The 23,227-nt window shown below is 53.5% G+C and overlaps 9 protein-coding genes and 1 non-coding gene across 10 annotated transcripts; 6 read left to right on the forward strand and 4 right to left on the reverse strand.

The window, feature by feature from the left end:
• Positions 1-842: 842 nt before the first annotated feature.
• On the reverse strand, positions 843-2,759 carry J4E85_011493 (uncharacterized protein; the record flags this gene model as incomplete). Its single annotated transcript, XM_051475696.1, has 3 exons — positions 843-2,569; positions 2,621-2,705; positions 2,757-2,759. 3 exons carry the CDS (start codon positions 2,757-2,759, stop codon positions 843-845), a joined length of 1,815 nt encoding a protein of 604 aa, XP_051320472.1.
• Positions 2,760-6,602: 3,843 nt separating this feature from the next.
• Positions 6,603-7,460, reverse strand: J4E85_011494 (uncharacterized protein; the record flags this gene model as incomplete). Its single annotated transcript, XM_051475697.1, has 1 exon — positions 6,603-7,460. One exon carries the CDS (start codon positions 7,458-7,460, stop codon positions 6,603-6,605), a length of 858 nt encoding a protein of 285 aa, XP_051320473.1.
• A 257-nt stretch (positions 7,461-7,717) lies between these two features.
• Positions 7,718-11,134, reverse strand: J4E85_011495 (uncharacterized protein; the record flags this gene model as incomplete). The annotated part of the gene is made up of 1 exon (XM_051475698.1): positions 7,718-11,134. The coding sequence occupies one exon, from the start codon at positions 11,132-11,134 to the stop codon at positions 7,718-7,720; it is 3,417 nt and encodes a 1,138-aa protein (XP_051320474.1).
• Positions 11,135-11,549: 415 nt separating this feature from the next.
• Positions 11,550-13,522, forward strand: J4E85_011496 (uncharacterized protein; the record flags this gene model as incomplete). The annotated part of the gene is made up of 3 exons (XM_051475699.1): positions 11,550-11,740; positions 11,788-12,365; positions 12,411-13,522. The coding sequence occupies 3 exons, from the start codon at positions 11,550-11,552 to the stop codon at positions 13,520-13,522; spliced, it is 1,881 nt and encodes a 626-aa protein (XP_051320475.1).
• Positions 13,523-15,116: 1,594 nt separating this feature from the next.
• On the forward strand, positions 15,117-16,239 carry J4E85_011497 (uncharacterized protein; the record flags this gene model as incomplete). The annotated part of the gene is made up of 3 exons (XM_051475700.1): positions 15,117-15,203; positions 15,409-15,597; positions 15,643-16,239. 3 exons carry the CDS (start codon positions 15,117-15,119, stop codon positions 16,237-16,239), a joined length of 873 nt encoding a protein of 290 aa, XP_051320476.1.
• Positions 16,240-17,564: 1,325 nt separating this feature from the next.
• Positions 17,565-18,053, forward strand: J4E85_011498 (uncharacterized protein; the record flags this gene model as incomplete). The annotated part of the gene is made up of 2 exons (XM_051475701.1): positions 17,565-17,628; positions 17,716-18,053. The coding sequence occupies 2 exons, from the start codon at positions 17,565-17,567 to the stop codon at positions 18,051-18,053; spliced, it is 402 nt and encodes a 133-aa protein (XP_051320477.1).
• Positions 18,054-19,654: 1,601 nt separating this feature from the next.
• On the forward strand, positions 19,655-20,485 carry J4E85_011499 (uncharacterized protein; the record flags this gene model as incomplete). Its single annotated transcript, XM_051475702.1, has 2 exons — positions 19,655-19,712; positions 19,773-20,485. 2 exons carry the CDS (start codon positions 19,655-19,657, stop codon positions 20,483-20,485), a joined length of 771 nt encoding a protein of 256 aa, XP_051320478.1.
• Positions 20,486-20,934: 449 nt separating this feature from the next.
• J4E85_011500 lies at positions 20,935-21,028 on the forward strand. The gene has a single exon. It is a non-coding gene; the product is annotated as a tRNA-Leu (tRNA).
• A 337-nt stretch (positions 21,029-21,365) lies between these two features.
• Positions 21,366-22,355, reverse strand: J4E85_011501 (uncharacterized protein; the record flags this gene model as incomplete). Its single annotated transcript, XM_051475703.1, has 2 exons — positions 21,366-21,463; positions 21,500-22,355. The coding sequence occupies 2 exons, from the start codon at positions 22,353-22,355 to the stop codon at positions 21,366-21,368; spliced, it is 954 nt and encodes a 317-aa protein (XP_051320479.1).
• A 448-nt stretch (positions 22,356-22,803) lies between these two features.
• J4E85_011502 (uncharacterized protein) lies at positions 22,804-23,112 on the forward strand (the record flags this gene model as incomplete). The annotated part of the gene is made up of 2 exons (XM_051475704.1): positions 22,804-22,893; positions 22,942-23,112. 2 exons carry the CDS (start codon positions 22,804-22,806, stop codon positions 23,110-23,112), a joined length of 261 nt encoding a protein of 86 aa, XP_051320480.1.
• Between the last annotated feature and the right edge of the window lie 115 nt (positions 23,113-23,227).

Below are 23,227 nucleotides of genomic sequence, written 5' to 3' on the forward strand. Positions count from 1 at the left end.
TGAGGAGGTAACCAATGTCAAGGCAGAGCGTAGCTCAGCCTCGTCTGACAGTGCTTTCAGCCTTGCAGGAGTGTGGACGCGCTCGCTTTCGCCGGTCCCAATCAAGATTTCATGGTTTATCTGCACCTCTCGTTCTCGAGGGCATTTATACGGGATCACAGAACTCGGCCGTCGACTGCGTGACGCTCTTATACCTGTGGACTGGTTCGGTGGCGCTGCGGCTGTCTCTTCATCACACTTCCCTGCGTTTCCGGTAACACATAGATGCAATGTGCTCTCTACGCACATGCATATTACCAAAGTGGCTCATCCGTTGACGTTGTGTTCCCATCGGTTGCTGCTGAGCTGCAGTGATGGTCGTTCGTGTGTCGCGCTGAGTGGCCCTGCCTTACCAGGAAGGAATGCAGCAGCTGCGTCGGCTAGGTATCGAGCGCATTACCGAGCACCCGTGGACAGCTCGCCTCACTTCTCCCATGCTGCACGAATATACAGTCGCGCATACATTAGGGCTCTTGGTGTTGACGAATTTCTAATCAGAAGTATTGGTTGTTCCCTAGTGGATCGAAAGCAAGCGGTGTATCTGAGAAACAGCGAAACCAACCTCAATCCTACAAACCCAAAACACTTTCTCATAACGAAAGAAGCGCGCTGTACAACGCCTCATCAATGCATACAGCGCCATGCAACACGCGCAAAGCACGATTCGTGCGCACATGTGATACGCTGACCAGACGCCAACCGCAAGCTTCCGGTTCTGTCATGCAGCTCCAAATAACGCCCCGCATTACCGAAGACAACGACGTGATGCACGAGTTTTGCCGTCGCTGTAAGGGTATAGGCACCTACGAACTTGTCTTTTTCTTGCCAAAATGCATGTGCCCAAGGCCATGCTCTTTCGCATCCTTCATCTCACTCTCAGGCTTTCCATCAGGTAGATCGTTGGTGTGAGCTGCTCCTGAGACGTGATACTTCAAGCTCTCCGCAATTCCGCCAATGTGGCCCCCGCTCTGGTGTGACCCAGTAGGCTGGTCTGCGGATCGCGAGTGGCTAGCAACATGACTAGAATTGTCAGGACGATCTGGTTGCGTGGGGTCTGAGATTGCCGTTGTCGGCCCACTAGTTGTCGCGTCTGTGCTTGTTCGAGAAGCAGAACCGTTCGGCTCCATCAAGACTTTTTCCCCATTCGGACCATGTGGTCGGACATGCTTGGTGTCACTATCTCCGCTGTCCCTCCGGCCGGGAGCTTCGACAATGGTGGTACCCTTCTTGTTCTCGCTTCGGACGCTGTTCGCTCGGCTGATGTCGGACTTCTCGTTGGGTGGGCTCGCTGTACGGACACCTAGATCTTTGTCTTCGGACGGCTCCACGCCCTTGGTACCCCTCCAATCTGCGGGCTCGGCTTGTTGCACAGGCTCACCCTCCTTCGGTTCTGTAATGACAACACCAGGTCGGCCTTCTTCACTAGAGAGTGCGCGCCAGACTACGGCTATGCGCTCGAAAGCTTGTGTGCCTTTTCGAGATGAGCCTTTGATGCCGTCCATGGCTTCCCATGCAATCTCAAACATGCCCGACTGGTCGACATTGCCATTCTGCTCAGGGCCGTTCCCTTCAAAGTATGTGTTGAACCACACGTGCGCGACAGCGGTGACCATGGTCAAATCGAAGGCGGCTTTGTTACGACGCTCGACGTCAATGTTGATGTCGTTGGTGGGCAGAACTACGCGCTTGGCGGGTCGGAAGACGACGTCGCCTGTGCCCGTGGGTAGGCTCTCGCGCGACGATCTTGGCTCGGCCGTGGTGGTGCCATCGACATTGCTCTGCTGCTGCTGCTCGAGGGAGGAAGTCGAGCCATTCTTGGGACCTTCGCTCGTCTTGGATGGGCCGAAACCGTTCTTGTACATGACCTCCTGCACTGCCTGTGCCATGCCGGTAGTCTTGACTTCGCCCCGCACAATCTCTCTCTCGTCGCGGGTGAAGGTGTGGAAGTTCTTGATGAGCTTGCCATCCTCGACGAAGCCCTCGATTTGGATTTTGACACCGTCTCTCAGGCCCCAGCAGTGTACCTCAAGTATTTCGACCTGCCGCTCGACATACAACTTGCCGTGCTTGGCCCAGCGATCCACGTAGTCTATCCATCGGAGCTGGCTGGGGATGCTGACGCCTTTGCCCATGTTGGGACGCATGCGCCGCTCGGTGAAGCGGTCCAGAGCCTTGTGCACCGGCCAGCCTTCCTCACTGATGAGGTAACTGCAACTAGCAGTTCCCGATCGCCCTTTCCCGGCCTTGCAGTGTACGACGACGACGCGCCCCTCCTTCTCATGGAGCCAGTTGCGCATGCTGGCCATGATGTTCGGTATCAGGGCAAAAGGCGGCGGGTGGTGATCGGGGAAGGGATAATGGTAGACGCGACCGTAGACCTCCGAGTCGGGATAGCCCGTCCCTTCAGCGCGGAACTCCCATATGGCCCAATCGTCGCCATGTTTCGAGTCGAGAAACTTTACGAGCGAGTCAAGCGGGTTGCGATAGGCGCGCTGCGGGTAGGTGCCGCTAGGGCCAGACGTAGCGATTACTAGACGCTGTCAGAGGGCAAACACTGGAAACCTTCTTGGGGCGACTGTACTGTTGTCGGTCACATAGCACAGGTCGAGGCCAGCTTCAGCATGCCTGGCGCGAGGGCCGGCTACGAGTTGCCGCAAAAGCGACGCCTGCGATGGTCAGTTCGGGTTCCCATGGTGTCGTTTCTCTGTTATGCGCACCATTATTCCGGCGGTCGTCTGAAGTTTCGAGGAGCAATATTGCGTGTTGGCTCATGGCGGGAGTCGAGGCGCGAGGGATGCTGCCTCTAGGCGCGGGCAGGCGCGACCGAAAGGTGGGTACGTCACCCTGCCCGGCTTCTGCGCTAGGCGTCGGTTCCTGCCCAGACCTGCTCTCCTCCCCGCCACCTTAACATTTTTACTCGCCACACGCCTCACAGCCACATCATACACCATTTGATATTTGGTACTGCAGTCGGGTATCGCAACCATCGGCTCCATACCACATGTGATGGATATTTCTTGAACTCACTGACCTGTCTTGCTGCTTCCTTGCCGACTCACCCGTTTCAGCCTGATCCGTATCCGGCTGTCATCTCAGGCAGGCACACAGCAGACCCGGCCTCGCCTCAGGATGAAGGATAAAATGAATCGTTTTGGTGTGAACATTCTCCATTATTACATGTTAACAAAAACCGCCACTAGATGTCCTCTTTCGGACCAGCGCGTCCGCCATTTGACGACAGTTCGATGTTCTTCGTTGCCACTTCCGTATTGCTTGGGCATCCTACCACGTGCTGCGCCCACCCACTGCCGCTGACAACAGCATCTAAGACTGGGACATTAGTCGACATCGACCTTTTTCTCTCCTCTATAACTCACAGATTACACCGGCGTGGCATCAAGCTCGTATGTGTCGGTCGGAATAGTGCGCCGGCGTTGGCGTAGCATAGTATTCGCAAGAGCAAGGATTCCTATGACCGCAGTCACAGCTGCGAGATATGTTCCGATCACATTGAAACTAAGCTGTGTCGCTATTGGTTCGGATTGTAATGAGATATCCATGGCGCTGGATACCTTACTTGGAAGCCTGAGGACTGTCTGCATTAGCATAGGTGAGGTATTAACACAGAGTGGACAGCTCACACAGGCCAGGCTCGAATCTACGAGTTGGATTTTATAATACTGTCGAGACGTGACTCGAAGGTTTGTTAACGGAAGAAGCTCTGATATGGATGCAAGACAGTTTATCGGATCGGACATGCCTGGACGATTTCCGCTGTGGCGACGAGTACTTATACTTTGATCACGGTCAATACTCAGGTATTTTCGTCTTCACTATTTCATCTTAGGTGCAGCATAAAACGCCGTATCTCTACAACATGCGAAGGTTGCGATAGCCACGAAGTTGCGACAGAGGCTGAAGTTGCCCAACGGCAAAGGCTCGATTGCGCTATTGGACAGCCAGTGGTGAAGCGACAGAACATATCTGGGTGGGATGCCGCCCATCGCGCATCGCGGATGCGCATCATCCTTCCAAAATGCGCCATTGGAGGCCTACGCTGGCGGGAATATTGTCGTCTTTGAGGTTATCCCAGCTTCGCATATGTGCGACGCTGCGCCTAACAGCGAAGATGCGCTATTGGACGACGAAACTGTTTTCGACCGCTACTTCTTCCTGCACTACCAGCAGGTGCAGGGGGCCCGCGGGGAGAGTACCTGCATCCGCGCAACATGCGCTATTGGCCCGCGACCATGCGACAGGACTTGATTGATCGATACGTGCATAGAAGGACGCAATACACACACACACATACTGACCTAGATATATCTGGATCCCAGAGGAAGCTTGCTCGTATCTGAATCGTAGAATCGTCGGGTTCTCGCAAGAGCTTTTACAATTACCTTTTGACCAGAGATTCACAACGTGATGCCTGCAGGGGCTCGAGACTCACTGAAATGTGGCAAGTGCCGCACAGACAAGCAGAAAGTAAGATATCAGTGAGCAGCTTCAGACAATCGCCAAGCTAATCCTTGCAGTGTAGCCCTTCGGGCCGCGTGTGGCCGGACAGATGCGAGCGATGCACGACTATGGGACATCAGTGTTCGGAACCACAACCGCCTCGGCCTCGTAAACGAACACGCGCATCCCCTGTCGAGTCCACTCTAGAATGGCCTGTAGGACTACGCTGGCTGGCTTCCAGAGATGATACCCCCAGAGTCTCATATCATGGGCTAGACACCGAATTCTCTCAAGCAGATGCAACGGCACTTGAGGCACGAGAGGCGTACGTTATACAACCAAGGTCATATTCATCTTTGTATAGCTAATTTTCTGCAGTGTATTGCTCCTGTCAGTTGCTGAAGTGCTCAGCATGGCAATCGAAGAACTCGTTGCAGTAGCCAGTGAAATGATTACGCCGTTTACATACGACACGCGATACCAAGATCCAAGGGACTGTATGCCGCAAGTACAGATCCTTGTGAACGAACTTCGCTCTTTCGCTGACGGGCTTGAGTCCCGCGCACTCGAATTGGGGGCTGGGCCTAGTCTATCCCTTGCTCAGTCTGCCCTGAGAAGTACACGGTTCGCTAAATCCGCAACATGGACCGGAGATCGAGTCGCTTTGGAGACGGCGCATCAGAAAGCTACCTCATGGGATACCACTAATTATCCCGGTCTTTCGCATGTATTGCAGATGAAGCTGCTTCGCGATCAGCCTCATCTGCTGATAGACAACGCTGAGCTATTTCTCCTGTATAGAGAAGGCTTCCTAGTTGCAGTCGACGGTCTTTTCAATCAGCTGCAGATGGAAGTTCCGACGTCGCTGAAGTCCTCACAGCTTTTCATTCCATGTGTGTTTGCTAGCGTACCCACTATTGCTTCACGACTTCGGCAACGCAAAGTCCCAGACTGCCTTGGTCGGTCTGTGTCACACATTCTATACGATGCGAAAAGCCTGAAGAAATGGTCGTTGGATGACATATGCGCCATCGACAGCCTCCAGCGTACAGGCTTGTATATTTCCTGCTGCGACGGGGATCATGAACGCTTACTACCGCTCATGCCTCCGAAGTACGGTTTGGATATCGAAGCCGCAAACGGATTATACCCGTTGGACATCGCAGTTATCTCTGGAAATCTGAAAACTTGCGCAATGATTTGGAAGATGGAAGTCGCGACTCACGAGGCGACCTCACAGACAGAGAACCCCGTATGCGTGGATGACCGATACAACAACATGGGTGTTCTTCGTCGGTCACCAATGATGTGGGCTGCTTTTGCTGGCCATGTTCACATTATGAAGTTCATCCGGGATTACCATAATAGCTATCCGAACGCTACGGCGTTGATGGACAGTACTTACAGTAACGCTATCGGTCTTGCGGCTATGCGAGGAAGGAAGAATGTCATTGAATACCTGAGGGGCTACCCTTGCGATGTCCCAGATGCTGATGGACGCAGTCCCCTCTGGTATGCAGCAAGCAATGGGCACCTGGAAATTTTAAAACTCTTGCAAAAGAAGGCATGTTTGCGGGATCGACAAGACAATCAAGGGTTTACGCCACTTGCCATCGCAGCATACAAAGGTCATTCCCAGATCGTATATCTACTTCGGGATATAGTTGATCTTTCGGTACCCACTCATGCAGGGCATACTGCATTGCACCTTGCCACTTCTGGAGGACATCTAGAATGTGTCAAGTTGCTTTTGCACCCGAGCATCAATGTAATTGGGGCTTTAAAGATCCGAAACACGTATGCGTTTGCTCAGAGTCTGGGTTATCATGAGATTTGCAGAGTATTCGAGGGGTATTGGCTTCGCCCCATTTGACCTTCATCATGTTACGTGGTCATGAGCAGAGCCAGGCACTAGTTATTTAGCATGAGTTGAGATTTCACCGGCCTCGGAAAAAGTCAACAAAAGCTTCGACGCCGGCGCAAGGCGCAACCTAATTTCACTAGATTTACTTAGGTATGCGAGAGCCTGCACGAACTGTTGATTCCAACACATCTATGGCACGCTCTCCGCTGAGTAGACAACTATACAACGCAATACCTTGCGCTTATCCCATGAAGCCATTTTGTTTCATCCACTTCTCACACATGCTCGGCCAATCGCTCACCGGAAGTCCCAGCGTATCCAATGCGAACCCGTGCGGCGCATCCGAGAAGACGTGAAGCTCTACAGGGGCACCCGCTTTCATGATGCCTTCAGCGAGCCTATATGCATTCACCACGGGCACGACCGGATCATTTCCAGCATACACTATGAAGGTTGGCGGAACCCTGCTCTCCAACTGTACGTCTGGCTGCACGGTATCGTAAAGCGCCTGTTTCTCCGGCGGCTCCAGCGCTGGCTTGTTCGCAATGATCTGGCGTCCTTTTGCATTCGTCGAGATGGGCGCATAGCCAATGATAGCGAATTCGAGGTATGGAACGCCACTTTCCGCATTCGGGTTGCTCCAACAGGTGGGATACGTCGAGAGTAGCGATGCAGCGAGATGACCACCAGATGAGAGACCGCATATAGCCCGACAGCCTTCTGCAAATCCCTTCTCTTGAATCAACTTGAACGCCCGCCTGGCGTCGTCTACTGGCGCTTGACTGCCCGTCTCTTTATTCGGAAAACGATGTATGAGCACGAAGGCATAAAATCCGAGCCCTGCTAGCCACCTCGCTACCTGCACGCCTTCTCTTCCCACCATGAGCTCAACGTATCCTCCTCCACCTAGAATAAGAACATTCCGTCCGTTTGATGTACGCGTGGTGGGCTTAAAGCCGAAGAGCCAGGGACGTGTGACGCTTGTTGCGACGGCCTTGTCGATGCCATTGGCGGTGTCGAGTTCGAAGGCTCCTTGGATGGGCTCATCGTCGTACAGCGACCATGCGTAGTCTGCATTGAGAGGGTTTGAAGAAGACATTGTTGCTTTGGAAAGATATGGGGTTGCTCTGAATATTGTTGTATGGGCACACACGTGTTCCTACACTCGGGGTACGTAGTTTTCTCGTTGCATCATTGTACCGAAAATGCCGAGGTGGTTGCTTCCGTCTTCGCGCGTTCTTGACCACAGTGGGAAGACCATCATTATCAGATTTCACATCAGCCAAATCCTTTGTGCATACAACGCTTTCAGATCGTAATTTACTACATACTCTACATATATACAGACTACTGTCTCTACAAAACACCGAAATGCCGCTGCTGCAACTTATCGAAAGTCCTGGGCATGGAATCAATAGCCCTCATAGTCAACGGCGCCTTACTCTCAATAACCTCCGCCAACCAAGCCCCAGCCTCCTCATCATACCCAACCCCATTCCTCTCATCGCTCTTAACCTGACCAAAAGCCTTAGCCAGCAAAATAATAGTCTTGTACCGCGGCAGCACACTAGCTTTATTGAGATCATTCGGACGCAGCTCCATCCACTGGAAACCTTTGCGGTCGTTGCGGATGAAGTTGGGGATGAGTTCGCGCCAGCCGGGGAAGCGGGGCATGAGGTATTCTTCGCAGATGGAGAAGGCGTCGATGATGTGGTTGCGGTGGATGAGCTGCTGGATGAGTTCGTTCCAGGTTAGGTTGTCGACTGTGAAGCCGTTGACGAGGAGGTCGCGGATGGTGCGTTGGGCGTCTTGCGCGGCGGTGGGGTTGTCGGCGTCGGATTGCGCGAGGAGACTGCGGATGTAGAAGCGAGCTGGCTTGGCGAGGATCTGGCGGCGGTTGTCGGAGATGTGCGCTTCTTGGAAGCGTTGTAGGATCAAAGGGTCGGTGATGGAGGTGTCGTCAGGGACAGGGGCGCTCTGGTTCACGGCTTGGTGGAAGGTCTTGGTGAGTTTTGCGGCGGAAGTGCGCGCGAGTTCCCAGAAATTTGCGACTTCGGCGTGGTTGTTTGCCTTGAGATGCGCCTCCATCATCGACGTGACGAGGGTCAATGGTATAGCGTAGGTGCCGGAATCTGCTACCATTGCTTCGACCTTTTGGAAAAGCTTCTTGCAGAGTTTATATGCTGATCTGGCGCTATAGAGCGAGATCATCAGGCCATAGTAGGATGCTCGAAGGTCATCGAAACTGTCCACATCGTCAAATCGTTCATGTACAGGTTGTCGGTGCGCAATCTCTTGCGCTGTACTGGAGACGAGCATCTCTTCAAGAGCCTCTTCGACCCGGAGAAGCTTGTAGTTCGGATGTTTGGCTCCTCTCCTCTTTAGCTGCCGGGAATCAGCCATACCAAGCGCTTGTAGTGAAGCTTGGCGGGAGCTCTCGGTTTGTGGAACTTGGCGCGCCTTCATCCTTTCGTGAGCTTCCACAGCTTGTTGATACTGCCCCTCCCTCAAGAAACCGGTCATCACTATGGCGTAGTGAAGTGCATGGACCCGGTATCCTTGTTCCGGCATTGTGACTCTCAGCAGTTTGTAAGCAGCGTTGGTCTGCTTTACTTCGACTAATGCTCGCATCAGACTGCCAAAAGTCCAGCTATCCAGCGGGATGTTGTTCTCGACCATTAGTTTGTATTGCTGCCTGCTACCCGCTAAGTCGCGGTCCATTGCGCGCCGTTGGATCAACAAGTTCCATGTATGTGAGAGAGGGTATCCGTGGAGTGTCCCTGCCTTATAACTGTTGAGCATGCCATATGCGATCGCTTCGGCGCCTTCTGGATCACCCGCATTTAGAAATGCTTCGACATAGCCCGCCCTTGCACGAACATCCGTGTCAAGTTGTACGCCCATCTGCTTGGCTTTGGAGAAGAGTGTCTCGAAAGCCTCAACGTCACCTCTATGGGCACAAAAGTCGAGCAGAGGCCCGAAAGTTTTCACGTCTGGTGCAACGCCATAGTCTAAGCAATTGTTGAAGCATTCCAGAGCACCATCGAGGTCCTCGGAACGGACGTAGGCAAGCAGTAAAATATTCCAACAAGCAGTATCCGGGGTCATCTGAAACTCTTCGTGTATGCGTTTGAACTGGGTGATGGTGCCATCGACATCCGCGCGTCGTGCATACACATACGGAAGTGATGAGAGTACGCTGATTGTCACTTCGTCTGGGTGATGTAATCGAAGCTCATTGACGTATTCGTCCACCTTCTCCACATTACCAACCCTGGCATACGTATGAATCAGGTACTTGAGAAGACCAGACCGTAGCGGCTTAGTTGGGTACCAGGTGCGTAAATCGTGTAGATGATCCTGAACACGTCCAAGGCCGCCTTTCGAAGAATGCTGATAGATCATAGACCTGATCAAGACCCGTGATGGTGGCCCTTCGGAAGTGCTTTTGTCCCCATAGAGATAAAGTTGCCGGTATCTTCTATATAGCTCGAGCGGAATCTTTCGCTGGTTGGTGTATTCTCGGTATTTTGGAAGGTTCAACATCTTTCGAATCGCGTGCTCGTAGAGAGTTGAAGTGGGGAGATTTAGAGAGTGGAGACTGTCAAAGAGCCCGATGAAGTAATCCCAAACAAAATCATCGTCGAATTTTTCCGTAAGCAAGACGCGATCCATTACGTGAGGTACGAAGGACATGACAAAGCAGGCCAAATCACGCTCTCGGGATGGCGTAGATGTGAGTTCGTGTTGAAACTCCCTGACGTATCGCAAGAAAGACTCGAAATGTTCCAGAAGTTCTGGTAATGTTGCAGCCTGACCCCACAACTCTGGGAGTGTATTGCCGGTGCGAATCGCGTGGTATGTGGGAGTACCACGAATGGAATGCGCTTTCCGATGGAACTCTCTGAAGACACGAAACGCGAGATCCCACTGCTCGTCGAGAACGGCTCGTCGAAGGATTGCATCTATGCCACTATGCAGTAGAACCTGACTGGGACCTCCTGATGCAATGGGCTTGGCGAGCTTGTCATAAAGTCGAACTGCCGGCCCTATCATCCCCAATGCAACGTAGGCTTTGATAGCTGCTCGATGTGATGATAGCCGTCGAGCGACGGGGCGAAGCGCGTCAAATACCTGAAGGACTCGCTCCGGTACTATAGGCTCACCGTCCTGGACAAGATAGTCCAGGAGCTGTACTTGCAGTGTCTCTACTTCCGCCAAGCGATCCTCGGGGATGCTAGTATACAACTGCCAGGCCAACTCTTGCTCCTCAGGTGACGGCGAATCTAGGTAGTTCTGCAATGCCGTGATTGCATCCGACCCTTGTAATAGCTCTGCCGCATCCTTTTTGGCCTGTTCTACCCTATCCACATCCATTTGTGTTTCATCTTGCACAGGTTGCGCCTGTATTGTCGAAAAACGGCGGGCTCGAATCGCATACGGCTGCTGTCGCCTCTGCTCCATTGAACTGAGCGGGTTTACGGATAGTCTTCCAAGAAGCGCCAGGGTCTTTTCCGGGTACAGAAAGTCGAGCATTACACCCTCGTGGGTTTTCTGGTCTGTGTTGGCCTTGTTCGCCGCTCCATTGCCACCATCACCACCTGTTTCTTCGATAGTCGGGGATGCGACCTGCCAAGGCGAGAGAGTGAGATCGCTTGCACCGTGGTGCCGAGGAGTTGGGTGCAACGTGCGCCGACTGCGTAGACATGGCTTCGGAGCGCGGAAGAGCTGGCGTCCGCCGGATTCGAGGCATGTCGAAGCACGCTCGAGCATCACCTGGACTGTAGGAAGCGCAGATGGGGCAGGCGCAGATTACCAGAGGCTGTGAGGAGTTCTATAAACTGCAACTATTAGATGTGGTGGCAAGAGGACTGGGTAATGGGGTTTGCCCACACTTGTGCATGCCTCTAGCTATGCGATGGGGACTACAGGAAAAACGGTGGAGGAGGAAAACAATGTACAGAGTGCTGACTCAGAAGAAGGAGACTAGAGCAAAAGACACAAGGGAAAGAACGAGTAGCGCGCGTGGCAATGGCGGGCCCGATGTCTATGATGTCTCGAAAAGTTTACGGCGCGACAATGACCTGAGATTCCGATTCGCTTGGCAGGGCCATGGATAGCTCGCCAATTGATGCCCCTCCACATCAGCCGCATCCCCACAGTTGCACTCAACACCAGCTGCCCGGCCATGGATATCACCAAGTTCGTGACCGACTACCGGGAGTCGGCGTTCCTCATCGGCGATTACAATACCTACCATGAGCAATTGTCGCGACGTCTCCGCATTGTGAACAAGAAACTCGGGCGGGCAACACCCAAGAACGCGAAATATGCTGCAAAGGCCCCGGTCACGGCGGAGGATATCAAGAACAACAATGAGTACGAGTCACGTGTAAGAGGCGCATGCTGGAAGCTGACTGTGACAGGGCTCTCCACCTGCTCCTGCTCAACTCGGAACGGGCATGGGCGCAGGCCATGGCTATGAAAGCCTCTCACTCCGACGAGAACGCCGACAAGAACATCACCGGCTCTACGCGTAAACACATCCTCTCGCGCTTACACAAGGCTACACAATACGCGAACCAGGTTATTGAACTCATCTCCAACACGAGCGCAAGCGGAGCATCGGAGACGGATGTGCTCGAAGCAAAGGCATATGCCTACACTCTGGCTGGAGCGCATGAGTTTGAGAAGCAAGCCGAGGGCATCAAAAGCAAGAACGCGACGCCCCAGCGCTGGGCCCCGTGTCTCACCAAGTACTCTGCGGCGCGAGTCATCTACAGCGCTCTGCTGAAGGCCACGAGGAAGGACCTGTTCAAAGATGTGTTGGCAGGCACTACCGACCCCAGCATCCGCTATGCTGCCTACCAGAGTCGCATCCCGCGTACAGTGGGCGTCCCGACTGTTGCGACAAAGTACTTCCCAAAGGACGACGCAGAGCTGGTCAAGGCCGTGGAGAAGCTCGACTCAGCAGCCCTGAAGGAAGAGGAAGCAGCTTCGTCTCGTGAGTGACACATACAGCTTCCAGGGCACCGCTAATAGTCAACAGACACCCAGATTACATGGCGCGGCCGAACAGCAAACGTAGTAGACGCTGCGATTGGCCAGGCTCTAGCATCCGTCGATACCGCCTCAGCTGCCCTTGACCAGTCTACGACTTCCACCTCATCGCCTAAAGACCGTGCCAACGCCTACGACGACATCCTCATTGCAAGCCAAGACGCGGTCGACGCAACACGAAGGGCGATTGAGGAGCTTGAGAAGGAAGGTGTCGATGAGGGCGATGCGCGCATGCAGGATCTCCGTGTCACGAACCTGGCGGTCAACTACGATCTCATTTCGTGGCGAGTCGGGCGCAACCGAGTGCTTATCGGCAAGGACGACGGTCTCACGTTCCCCGCGAATCCTCCGCAAAAGCCGCGCCGACCGCGCAAAGACGGTAAGGAATGGGTCGAACGGGAAGAGCCCACTGGCCGCAAGCTGGCGCGTTTACGGGAGCGCATCGCTTTGTACGATGCGATCCTGCAAAGTATTGACTCGGTCAAGGACCTCAGGGGTGCTGCTCGCGATACTGGATTCATCTCCGAACTCGACGGACAGCGTGCATACTTCCAGGCGCTGAAGTGCTTGAATCTGTCACACTCGTACGCATTCCTGTCAACGCCAAAGCAAGCTTTAGCGCTTTGCAACAGGGCGTTGACACTGGCAAACCAAGCAGCATCTGCTCCACAATCCCAGGCGTCCTCAACATTCAACGCACCTAAGATGGAAGTCTCCGGGGAGCAGACAAAGACGCTCAAGGAGAACCTCGAAAACCTGAACTCGCACTACCGGGGTGTAGTGGCGCTGTCGCAACTATTCGCAAACTCTGATACCGCGTCCAAGGCTGGGCTGGCAAATGCAGCGCCCGTTGTTGAGCGACTGAACGAGTACCCATCGTCGGGCTCGGTTGATCTGAAGAACCTGGTCACATGGCCTCCAAAGATCAAGCCGGTACCGGTCAAGCCTCTGTTCCTCGATGTGGCATGGAACTACGTCGAGTATCCCGGGCGCACGCCGCAAGCGCAGGTGCCTGAGCCAGAGCCAGAAGAGGCGCCGGTTGAGGAGAAGAAGGAGGAGAAGCCGCAAGCCAAGAAAGGTTGGTTCTCCTTTGGTAGATAGTCATAATCACCGTGCAGGTGGCAGGGATACATTCCATGGGGTCACCGTTGTTGCCCAAACGCTATCCATAAGAACAAGTGATCGTTCAACAAAAGCCGTACTGGTATATCCTTGGTGTAGCCCGATTCAAGACCCTGAAATGCACTTCTCCAGACTGTGCGATAGTTCGCGCTACGGGTGTCTATCCAATTTGAACCCTCCCTATCTACGTGACAGCCACAAGCCGGAGACAAGATAGACGTGATTGGTCTAGTGAAAGGTACGCGCACAGACGTGCATGGCCGCTGTGGGACTAGCGTAATTGAGCCTCAGGGGCAATACCATAAGCGCCGGTCAGCGTGAACCATCACGCGCCTGACGGGACGGTTGTTTCGTTTCAACGACCCTTTGTTCGTGGGCCCTGTAGGACCGGGCGTGGCAATATTGAGAGCCGTTGTGGAGGCTGAATGCGTGCGAATTGTGCTATGCTTGCTTGTGACTAAGGGCTGAATCGCTGAGGAGGTCATCGTATGGTTCAGATTACCATGCTGAAGCTTGTACGACTGCAGCAAAACGGCCCGGCTCAAAAGAGACTGGAGGGACACTTGCGGGCAGCGTTCTGAGGTCATGCAGGTGGTTAGATCCTAATTTTAAATAAGGTGGGTATTATCGATACGGAGGGACCCCTATCACCAAAGCGCAGAGAACGGATCGCGTACCTGGTAGCTCAATCTCGTGCTCATTCCTCTCAACAGACAGACACACTCTTTCAACACTGCTTTGTAGCTGTTGCTTTTCTGTCCTTCAGTCTTTACAGTCGCTCCCTTACTTAATACACACACTCTTTTGAAGCTCCATCCGCTCGCTCGCGTCCTGTTTGGTGTACATCATCAAAACGTGCGCATTCGACATACAAGGCATTTCCACCCGATACATTACCAGCTATTCGAGGAGCGCCACGCGTTTCTCGACCTAATACACCATCACGGCTTCCGCACTGGCTACCTCCATCCTCCCTCGGCCCCAGGTCGACGATTCGTTCCGCAGACCCTCGATCCTGCAGGTTTTCGACCTGCCCGCCTTCAAGACGTCTACCACCGCCAACTTCGACGACAAGCTGCCGTCGATCGGCCACGATAGATCACGACCGTCCTCAAGCTCGACCGTGGCTTCCTACACCCAACAAAGGCATGGCAGCAATGCCTCGATCCAGCTGCCGTCACTAGCCACGCTAGCGTCGGCTGCGTCGAATTGCCCCGCTGCGAATATGAACAGTAATGATAATAATGATAATATGAGGAGAGATACGCCCGAGAAGAGAATGCCTTCACCCCCCAGGTACGTTTTCAGAATTACCCAGGCTCTCGTTGCGGTAGTGTGGGACAAGTCTGTACAAACACAGATGCACAAAGGGTTTTGCAAAATGTTCTAGCAGAATATTTGTAGACACTTTCGCGGCGTTGTATTCACTTATCGTGGGATATGAGAGCGTGGTGAATGGCTCCAGACTGGCAGTTGCGTCGGCGGCTCAAACCGCCGACCGTTCCGCTCGCACCTGCTGCTTATCACTGAAAGCTTGGCGTTTTCGCGACTTCTTTTCCAGCCCTCGCTAACCATGGAGAACAGTAAACCCGTTAATGGCCTCAGCATGACTTATGCAACCTCTGCGCCCGCAACCGCTGGTGGTCAGGCTGGCTCTCCGGTACGTACGATTGCGATGTTGGCGTCATGGCTCCAAGCAAGACTCCGATTTGTCTCTTATCCTCTTATCGATAGGTAGCCATTATCTACTTCTTCTGGCCTCGCGCTCGAGGCGACCTCGACGCATCGCATTCTTCGCGATGCCGTCCAGAGAAGAGCCTCATGGATTTTGGCAACACTGAAGTGCTCCTGCTGACAATCTGCAGCCGTCCTGCCAAAACTGCGCAACCTCCACCACCCCTCTTTGGCGCCGCGACGAATCTGGTGCTGTTCTCTGCAATGCCTGCGGTCTATTCTTGAAGCTACATGGACGCCCGCGACCCATCAGTCTGAAGACAGATGTCATCAAGAGCCGGAACCGCGTCAAGACTGGCGGACCAGGTGGACGCAAGCGGGTATGCAAGTCAATCTACCACTCCTTCACAACTAACACATGACAGACAAGCGACCAAGGTGGTCTTCCTGCCGCGCACCCCGATGCTGATGGCCAGCTAGCCCTAGCCCAGCACCGCCGCGCATCTGGCAAGATCTCTTCTGGACTGTCCGACCGCTCGCAATCGCCCATCTCCCGCACCGGTACCCCCAACTTCAACCACCCCTCCAACATCGCACCATCACACTTGTTCGAGCAGGCCCTGCATGGCGGTGACTTCCACTCGCCCTCGCTACCAGGCTTTGGCATCCGTGCTCCGTCCCCCGCCAATTCTTCGATCAACGGCTCCCACCTCGAAGCCCCTCTCCCGTACGAGACTCTTGCCGCTCAAAACACTGCGCTCAAGACACGCGTCTCGGAGATGGAGCTCATCAATGACCTCTTCCGCAACCGTGTTAGCGAACTCGAACAGAGCGAGCAGTCAGCACGACAGACGGAATCAACCCTGAGGCAAGAGCTCGAGGAGACCAAGCAGCGAGAAGCGGACCTGAAGAGGCGGCTGGACGAAATCGAGGCCGAGAGCCCGCGCCACAAGAAGATGAAGATGAGCGAATTCGTGGACGAGAGCCGCGCTGGCACGCCCATTAGCGCAATGGTCGAATAAGCACAACTGTTTCCTGACAAGGCGTTTCCTTTTATCAACTAATGACTGTTTCACGCATGCGGGGAGTGATCGAGTCGCACCTGCTGTGATCTCCCTGCGATGAGAGTTGGGCGTCGACGTCTGCTCTGCGCTCGGTCTTTACGACCATCTAATGTCCGATACCACTTCTTATCATGGCCCTTCGGGGCTGTGACTGTATTGTAATCTTTCTTTTTTGAGTCCGATACCAAGTGCTGATGCGAGGAGATGCGGTGGGCTGTTACGGCCGACATGGATGGGATGGTTGGATGGGTAGATGGTGGGCATGGATGGAATGAGGTGGGAAGGGTCATGTTTACCAAAAGTCTTATATGGGAATAGCTTTCGTCGTTGAATTCGATGTGAGCACTACAATTTGGTCTTTCGTGTCTTTCCGAGGAGAGATTGTGTACAGTGACGTCCGTGATAAGCTCGAACAGATTCGAATGAACTACTAACACCAGATATCACAAATTATATTGCTTGCAGCCCACATAGCATGACGTTCCATTGTGTGAACATGTACGAGACGAAGTATATTCTTATCCGTGTACACATCATAGCTGCGTTATAAGTGTGTCATGCAAAATGAATTATCTGGCTCCCACACATCACTTACGTAGTGACACTTTGTGAAGCCTCGCGAACATCATACTTGAATGCTTGGACTTTGGCTTTGCTATACCAGCTTTTCCGGACTCCTGGAATTGATCTGGATAACTGTCGTTAGCAGGCATTGCACAGTCTCTACAGTGTTTACGCATCTTATCTGTACCCCACAGATGAGGTTGAGGACCAATGTAAACAACGTGTCGGAGCCCACACACAAGAGAGAATGATCTCCACTAAGACTATTGCGTGGTTGCACTAGGCTTCGCGTTTCAATTCAGATGAACATTGCGTTTCGATGTACATGAGTGTAACGATGTCGTGGTACCTGTTAAGATCGCTTGTGTCGGTTGAGGGGAATGTTTGTGGAGCGGTTGCAGGGCGATTGCAAACTCTGTAAAGACGGCGGGCTCTCAAGAATCCTCCGACATCTTCGCCTGACCTAGAAGGACTATGAGTAGCTAGAAGAAGTCATTACCACCCTCAAAGTCTTCACGACGGTCGACGAGGTAGAGGTTGTCGGGAGTAAACGGGGAGCGCTAACCCGATGTGAGCTCCCGCACGGACTCTTGGCGGCTAATCAACCCTTCAGCGAGTTTTTGCATCCACCTCCTCCATCCTCCTCCCACCACTCCCCATCCATTGAAGGACCAATTCATCTCCAACTCATCTCCACTCCGACCGTCAATACCATCACCATGGTTGCCATCGCTCGCTCCTTCGGCGCCGCCCGCGTGGCCGCCCGTGGCTTCTCCAACGCTGGTATGTCTCGCGCCTGCCGCAGCAGCTTAAGCCATTGGGTTTGAGCTCTGCAAGCTCATCAAGCAGCCATTGACCATCATCTTGCAGCCCGCGCTCCCCAGCAGAACACCCTCGTCGCTGCCCGCAGCGCCTTCCGCAACAACGCCGCCCGCAACGTCATCCAGAAGCGTGGCATCGTCGCCGAGTCCACCGCTGCCGCCATGGTCGCTGCCGCCAAGATCCAGGGTGCCGGTCTCGCTACCATCGGTCTTGCCGGTGCCGGTGTCGGTATCGGAACGGTTTTCGGTGGTCTCATCCAGGGTGTTGCCCGCAACCCTTCCCTCAGGGGTCAGCTCTTCCAGTACGCCGTTCTCGGTTTCGCCTTCGCTGAGGCCACTGGTCTTTTCGCGCTCATGATGTCCTTCTTGCTCCTCTACGTCGCATAGATGTGTGCATTGCATGGACTGCCGGACATTTGGGGTCAACGGTATCGGGGTGCCGCAAGGTGGAAAACTTTTCTTGCGGATGGGTGTGTGCATAGGGACGACTACTACCTCTTTTCCTACTCTAGTGGCCGGTCAGATTGTGTAAAACATGTACTTTAGACGAGCAATCTGAAGAGCAAGCTACCACCACGGCTCGCTTTCCTTACCCAGGTATATGTGCGGAAGCTGTAGCTATGGTAATGACATGTGCGGATGACTGACGTTGAACTCAATGGACTCGAATGGACCCTCAGAACCAATGCCGACGCTTGTCGATACCCGTGCCACGTTCCGTGATGAGCTACTGCTGTTCGAGCTGTCCGATATTGAGACTTGGTCATGCCAAGCTTTCGCTCGAGCTCGCTCTCAGGCTTGTTGGTGTTCAAGGCTTCCACCCCATCCTGATATCGATGTTCGACTTGACGCTCGTTGACTACTGAATAGTTCATCTGACCTGCCGCAGGTTGCCAGTGCGACCTTGGAATGGTTTACCCCAGAACCCCGCGATTTCGAGGCTGCCTCGGTACGACCCGCTACCGTGAGCGCAAGCTGGAGAACGAACAGACAGAGATGCCTTGACTCTTAAACTCACTCGAGACCTGTTGCGTCCTTTACCTGGATATCTAGGAGCGCACATCGTGTGGGTGAGATGGTAACCGTATTCCCATTGTTGTTGTTCGACAACCTGCGGCACGGAGGAAGCAACGGACACCAGGTACGAGCTTAGCAACATTACTTCGAGTTACCAAACTGATAGCCAATTGATAGACAGCAGTACGCAGTCGAGACTGCTTATACCTCTGCGAAGACAAAGCGACCCGAGCCTCCGCGAACTTCGCACGTCACTACGACCCTCACCCGATCGAAACATCCGCGTAATACACTATCACGTATGAGAAGCAATGATAGAGACTATGAGACTTTAAAGGGCAGCATCTAGCGATCGTCTGGGCAGAAGGATGCTGTGGCTAGCCGTGAGCAGATCAGCATGCAGCGTCGCATAGCAAAGTCCGCGCGGCGCACGTCTCCAGAGCCTCCGCGTTTGGTCCCAGATCGACGTGATACCTGCTACGGTCACAGAAGAAGCAAGAGCTGCTGCGCAAGTCGTATAGAGATACCGAGGCTGCGTTGTTTCAGATCTGCGTCTGGGTAGATGGTGAGGCTGTTTCCGAAACACGATACATGAACGCTCCAACCCGCCTGCAAGCACCCAACATCGGAAACCAAACAACCACACTCTTCCTTGCCGACTGCGGAACATGCAATGCATTCGAACACTGCAATGGTGCATCTTCTTACTCGGCTCGTACCAAGACCGTGAAACTAGGCAAGGTGGGTTTCGTGATAAGCTTCCGCATCTGACGCGGCGAAGCTTAGATGTTTGGCTGTGCGGGTATCACCTCTCCGGACTGTGGTATTTAGAGCTCGATGTCTTCTTGAGTTGATTTGAGCAAATAACATCCTATCAGTACTATCATCTTGTAATATCTGTGCCGGTCACTTCTATTCAGTTTCAATCTACTCTCACTACCATATACCTCAGCTCCCCTCAATCAGCAAACATGCGTTACACAGCCTTTGTCGCCGTTGCTGCTTTCTCCAGCGCCGTCTTCGCTACCGGTAGGTTTTGATAAGCATGAAGAAGTATGCTTCGTTGGACACCCACCTAACACATCCCAGCCAGCCCCCAAGACGACGTTGCCTCCATTCTCGAGGCCCTCCGCACGAACAACCCCGAAGATGCCGACGCCGCCGCCTCAGCCATGAAGGTCAAGCTCCGCCGTCAGGACGACGTGAGCTCCATCCTCGCCGCACTTGAGGCCAACAACCCCGATGATGCCGCCGCAGCCAAGCAGGCCATGTCCTCCACATCCACCACCAAGCGTCAGGACGACGTATCCCACTGCCTCGACAACCTCGCGCAGGTCGACCCCGCGGCTGCTGCCGCTGCCCGCCGCGACATCAAGAGCCGCAGCATCGACGTCCGCGACATGGACAAGCGTCAAGACGACGTTGCCTCCATCCTCGCTGCCCTCGCGCAGAACAACCCCGATGACGCCGCCGCTGCTGCTCCCGCTATGAGCTCTACCCCCAAGTCGGTTACCAAGCGCCAGGACGTGTCCCACTGCCTCGACGACCTCGCAGCAGTCGACCCCCAGGCCGCTGCGGCTGCCCGTCGCGATATCGAGAGCCGCGACGTCGAGAAGCGCCAGGACGATGCAGCCCACTGCCTTGACGCGCTCGCCGAGGTCGACCCTGAGGCTGCTGCTGCTGCCCGTCGCGATATTGAGAAGCGTCAGGATGATGTTGCGTCTATTCTTTCGGCGCTTGCGCAGAACAACCCTGATGATGCTCAGGCGGCGCAGACTCTCGGTAAGCGATGGGTTGCGTAGACGGGGATATAAGGGATGAAGATGTAGTGTATTGAGCTTTTAGGTTCTTGTAGGCTGGATCGGGATGTAATGGCTGGGTGTATATAGTTTTGGACTGGTTTTATGGATTTGTACATTATAGGGATAACTAGGGCACGGTTCTAACTAATGCACTCGTTTGGCCTGATGCATCTGTTCGTATGTTTCGAGAACGTTGGTGAAGATGAAATAACTCCCTAGTCTTATCTGACTCAGTGTTCTTATATTGGTACTGCACTCGCATCAATACCCCTCCAACGCTGCAAAGTCAATGTTGTACCAAAGTTGAACTGCCCCTCCACTACCCCGCACCACGACAAAGATACCAAACATCACCAAACCCTTCTCTTCATGCCTACGGCACGGCTGCTACGCTTTGTCAATGGCAATATGACCATTGTATCTCGAAGATCTGTCCAGTTTCTCCATCAGACACGATGGCCGAGTGGTCTAAGGCGGTAGATTTAAGCCCTGCTTGGATCTCTACTACAGAAATGTGCGTGGGTTCGAACCCCACTCGTGTCAAGCTGCTTGTTTTGCTCTTTTTGCTTTCTTTTTGCGTTCGAAAATGGGGTGGGAGTATCTTTCTGGCGGTGGTCGTGGGAAATCAGGGAGGTGGCACATAGCGACAGCGGGGTACATCCGCAGGCCTGCTTTTGTTCAAAGACGGTGATTGACTTTTTGTATTTGTTTTCGCATTAGGAGGTTGCTATTCAGACGGCCTTTTTGGCGGAAGTGCTCTATGATACCTAGGTATATCGTAGCTATATTCATATACCACGTGAATCATGATAGATCTTAGATGATAACGACAGTAGGCTGAGGCATACTCATGGTAATTACATCACTGTCTCTTCTACCTCTATACCGCATCTTCATCCCGCTCTTGGAGCTCTTCTTTCTTCTTCCGTCGCCTACAGCCTTCCTCCTCAATCAATTCCATCAGTCTCCGTGGCAGGCCTGCATGTGGGCACCCATCTCCCAATATTTCCGCACTAGTCTCTAGAAACCTCTGCCTAAAGAACCACCATAACGCTCCATCAGCAGTTTCCGTGCCGTCCGGTCGTGGGTAGAAAGGATCGTTTCTCATAAACGCCGCGCACGCCTGCTTCAGCCCAGCTTCGTCCATGGACATGTGCCTCACACAGTCAAAATCCAGAATCCACATGACGTGTTTGCCGAGATAGTGTGACGGGAATGATGATCGTGATGAGGCTCGCGGAGGCGCGAGTACGAACTCGACGTCATTGGCATCGACTTTAGCGCCCCAGTGCATCATGGCAAGTGCGTCTGCCATAGTCTGCGCGTAGGCAACGTAATCAAGGCCGAGGTCTTCCATCTGATTGATGTGTAATGGAACGTTCCTGAGACTGAACCGCTGGAAGCGCGATGTGTTCGTTGCCTCGCGCTCTCTTCGTCGCCCCAAGTAGGGACGGATAAGACAACAGTCGTCGTCTTCGTTCCCTTTCACAAAGGCCGAGAGTGACGTGTTGCCTGCGCAGAATAGGTCTACGATCTTATCGCTGATAGATCGAGGTATCTTGGGGATGCGTTCCGATATGAGCGCTCTACACTCTGTGAAGCCGGCAGGGAAGCGGTGGAGGTTTTCAATCCACCACATATTGTTCGAGTATATCAACGACTGACATTGCGGTATGGCCAGAGGCATTGAAGGACGATGTTGGTTTGCGCTCCGAATAATTTGCAGATGCATGTTGTAGTCGTTGGTGACAGATCGTCCGGGTCCTCCATCTTCGCGTTTAATGGCATGGTTCGTGCCATCTTCAGCAGCCCAGACGCTGCCGCAAAATCCCTTGCCAATGCAGCGGTAGGGGTTGTTGGTGTTTGACATAATAAAGGTATTCTAGAATTAGTGTTGGTATCGGTGTGATCGCAACTGTATATTATGATGTAGTTTAGCATCAGAATAGAAGTAGTGAAAAATTCAAATATAGAGCACGTTTGACTCAAACCTATACCATGGTTGCGAAAAGCTGCATCCGCACATGACTTTGCGTTGTAATACCTACAACGACAACTTCCCCACCAGTTGCACAGCCTAAACAAATGTGTTTCAGGCGAATTGTACGTCGAACACAAGGCTGTGGTATTGAGCATCATGGTGTGGCAGTGCCGTTGGCGTTGTTGCCTGAAGGGACGACCGTGCCGTACAGTCGGTGGCCTAAGCTTGGTATGCAGTCAGCATATAACAACAACAGGCCCCACAGTCTCGTTTAGAGTCTACATCGACTTCAAAGAAGTCCATACCATCCTTAAATCACGTGTCGTTCAACGAGATCATGGGTCAAGAACAGTCTCAGCCGTCAGCATCGCAGCGACCTCCAGAGCCGCAGCTTAGCGAAGAAGAGCGCGCAAAGCTCCAAGCTGAGGTATGGTCTTGGTATTCGACCATACTTGCAACGCTAACAAGCCCAAAGATGCGCGCAAACCAGCAAGCGGCCCTGGATAAGCGTCTTAACCAGCCAAGGAAGTCGTCGCCCGCAGGCGCTCAAGCGACGAGGAAGCCAACTGCCCTGGAGGAAGCAAGCAGGGAGAACATCGGATGGCGCAACGCCGACGCGCAGGCGGAGTTCAGGAACTGGAACTGATGTGGGTGGACACGATGCTTGTGTCTTGTAGCTGAGCCGGCGCGAAATGTTTTAATCTGGATTTGAAGGCGTTCAGACTTCCACGAACAGGGATGGGGTTTGTCTCTCGGAGTCC

The sequence above is a fragment of the Alternaria conjuncta genome (genome assembly GCF_024043145.1).
Source record: "Alternaria conjuncta strain BMP 0040 chromosome Unknown scaffold_36, whole genome shotgun sequence".
NCBI lineage: Eukaryota > Fungi > Ascomycota > Dothideomycetes > Pleosporales > Pleosporaceae > Alternaria > Alternaria conjuncta.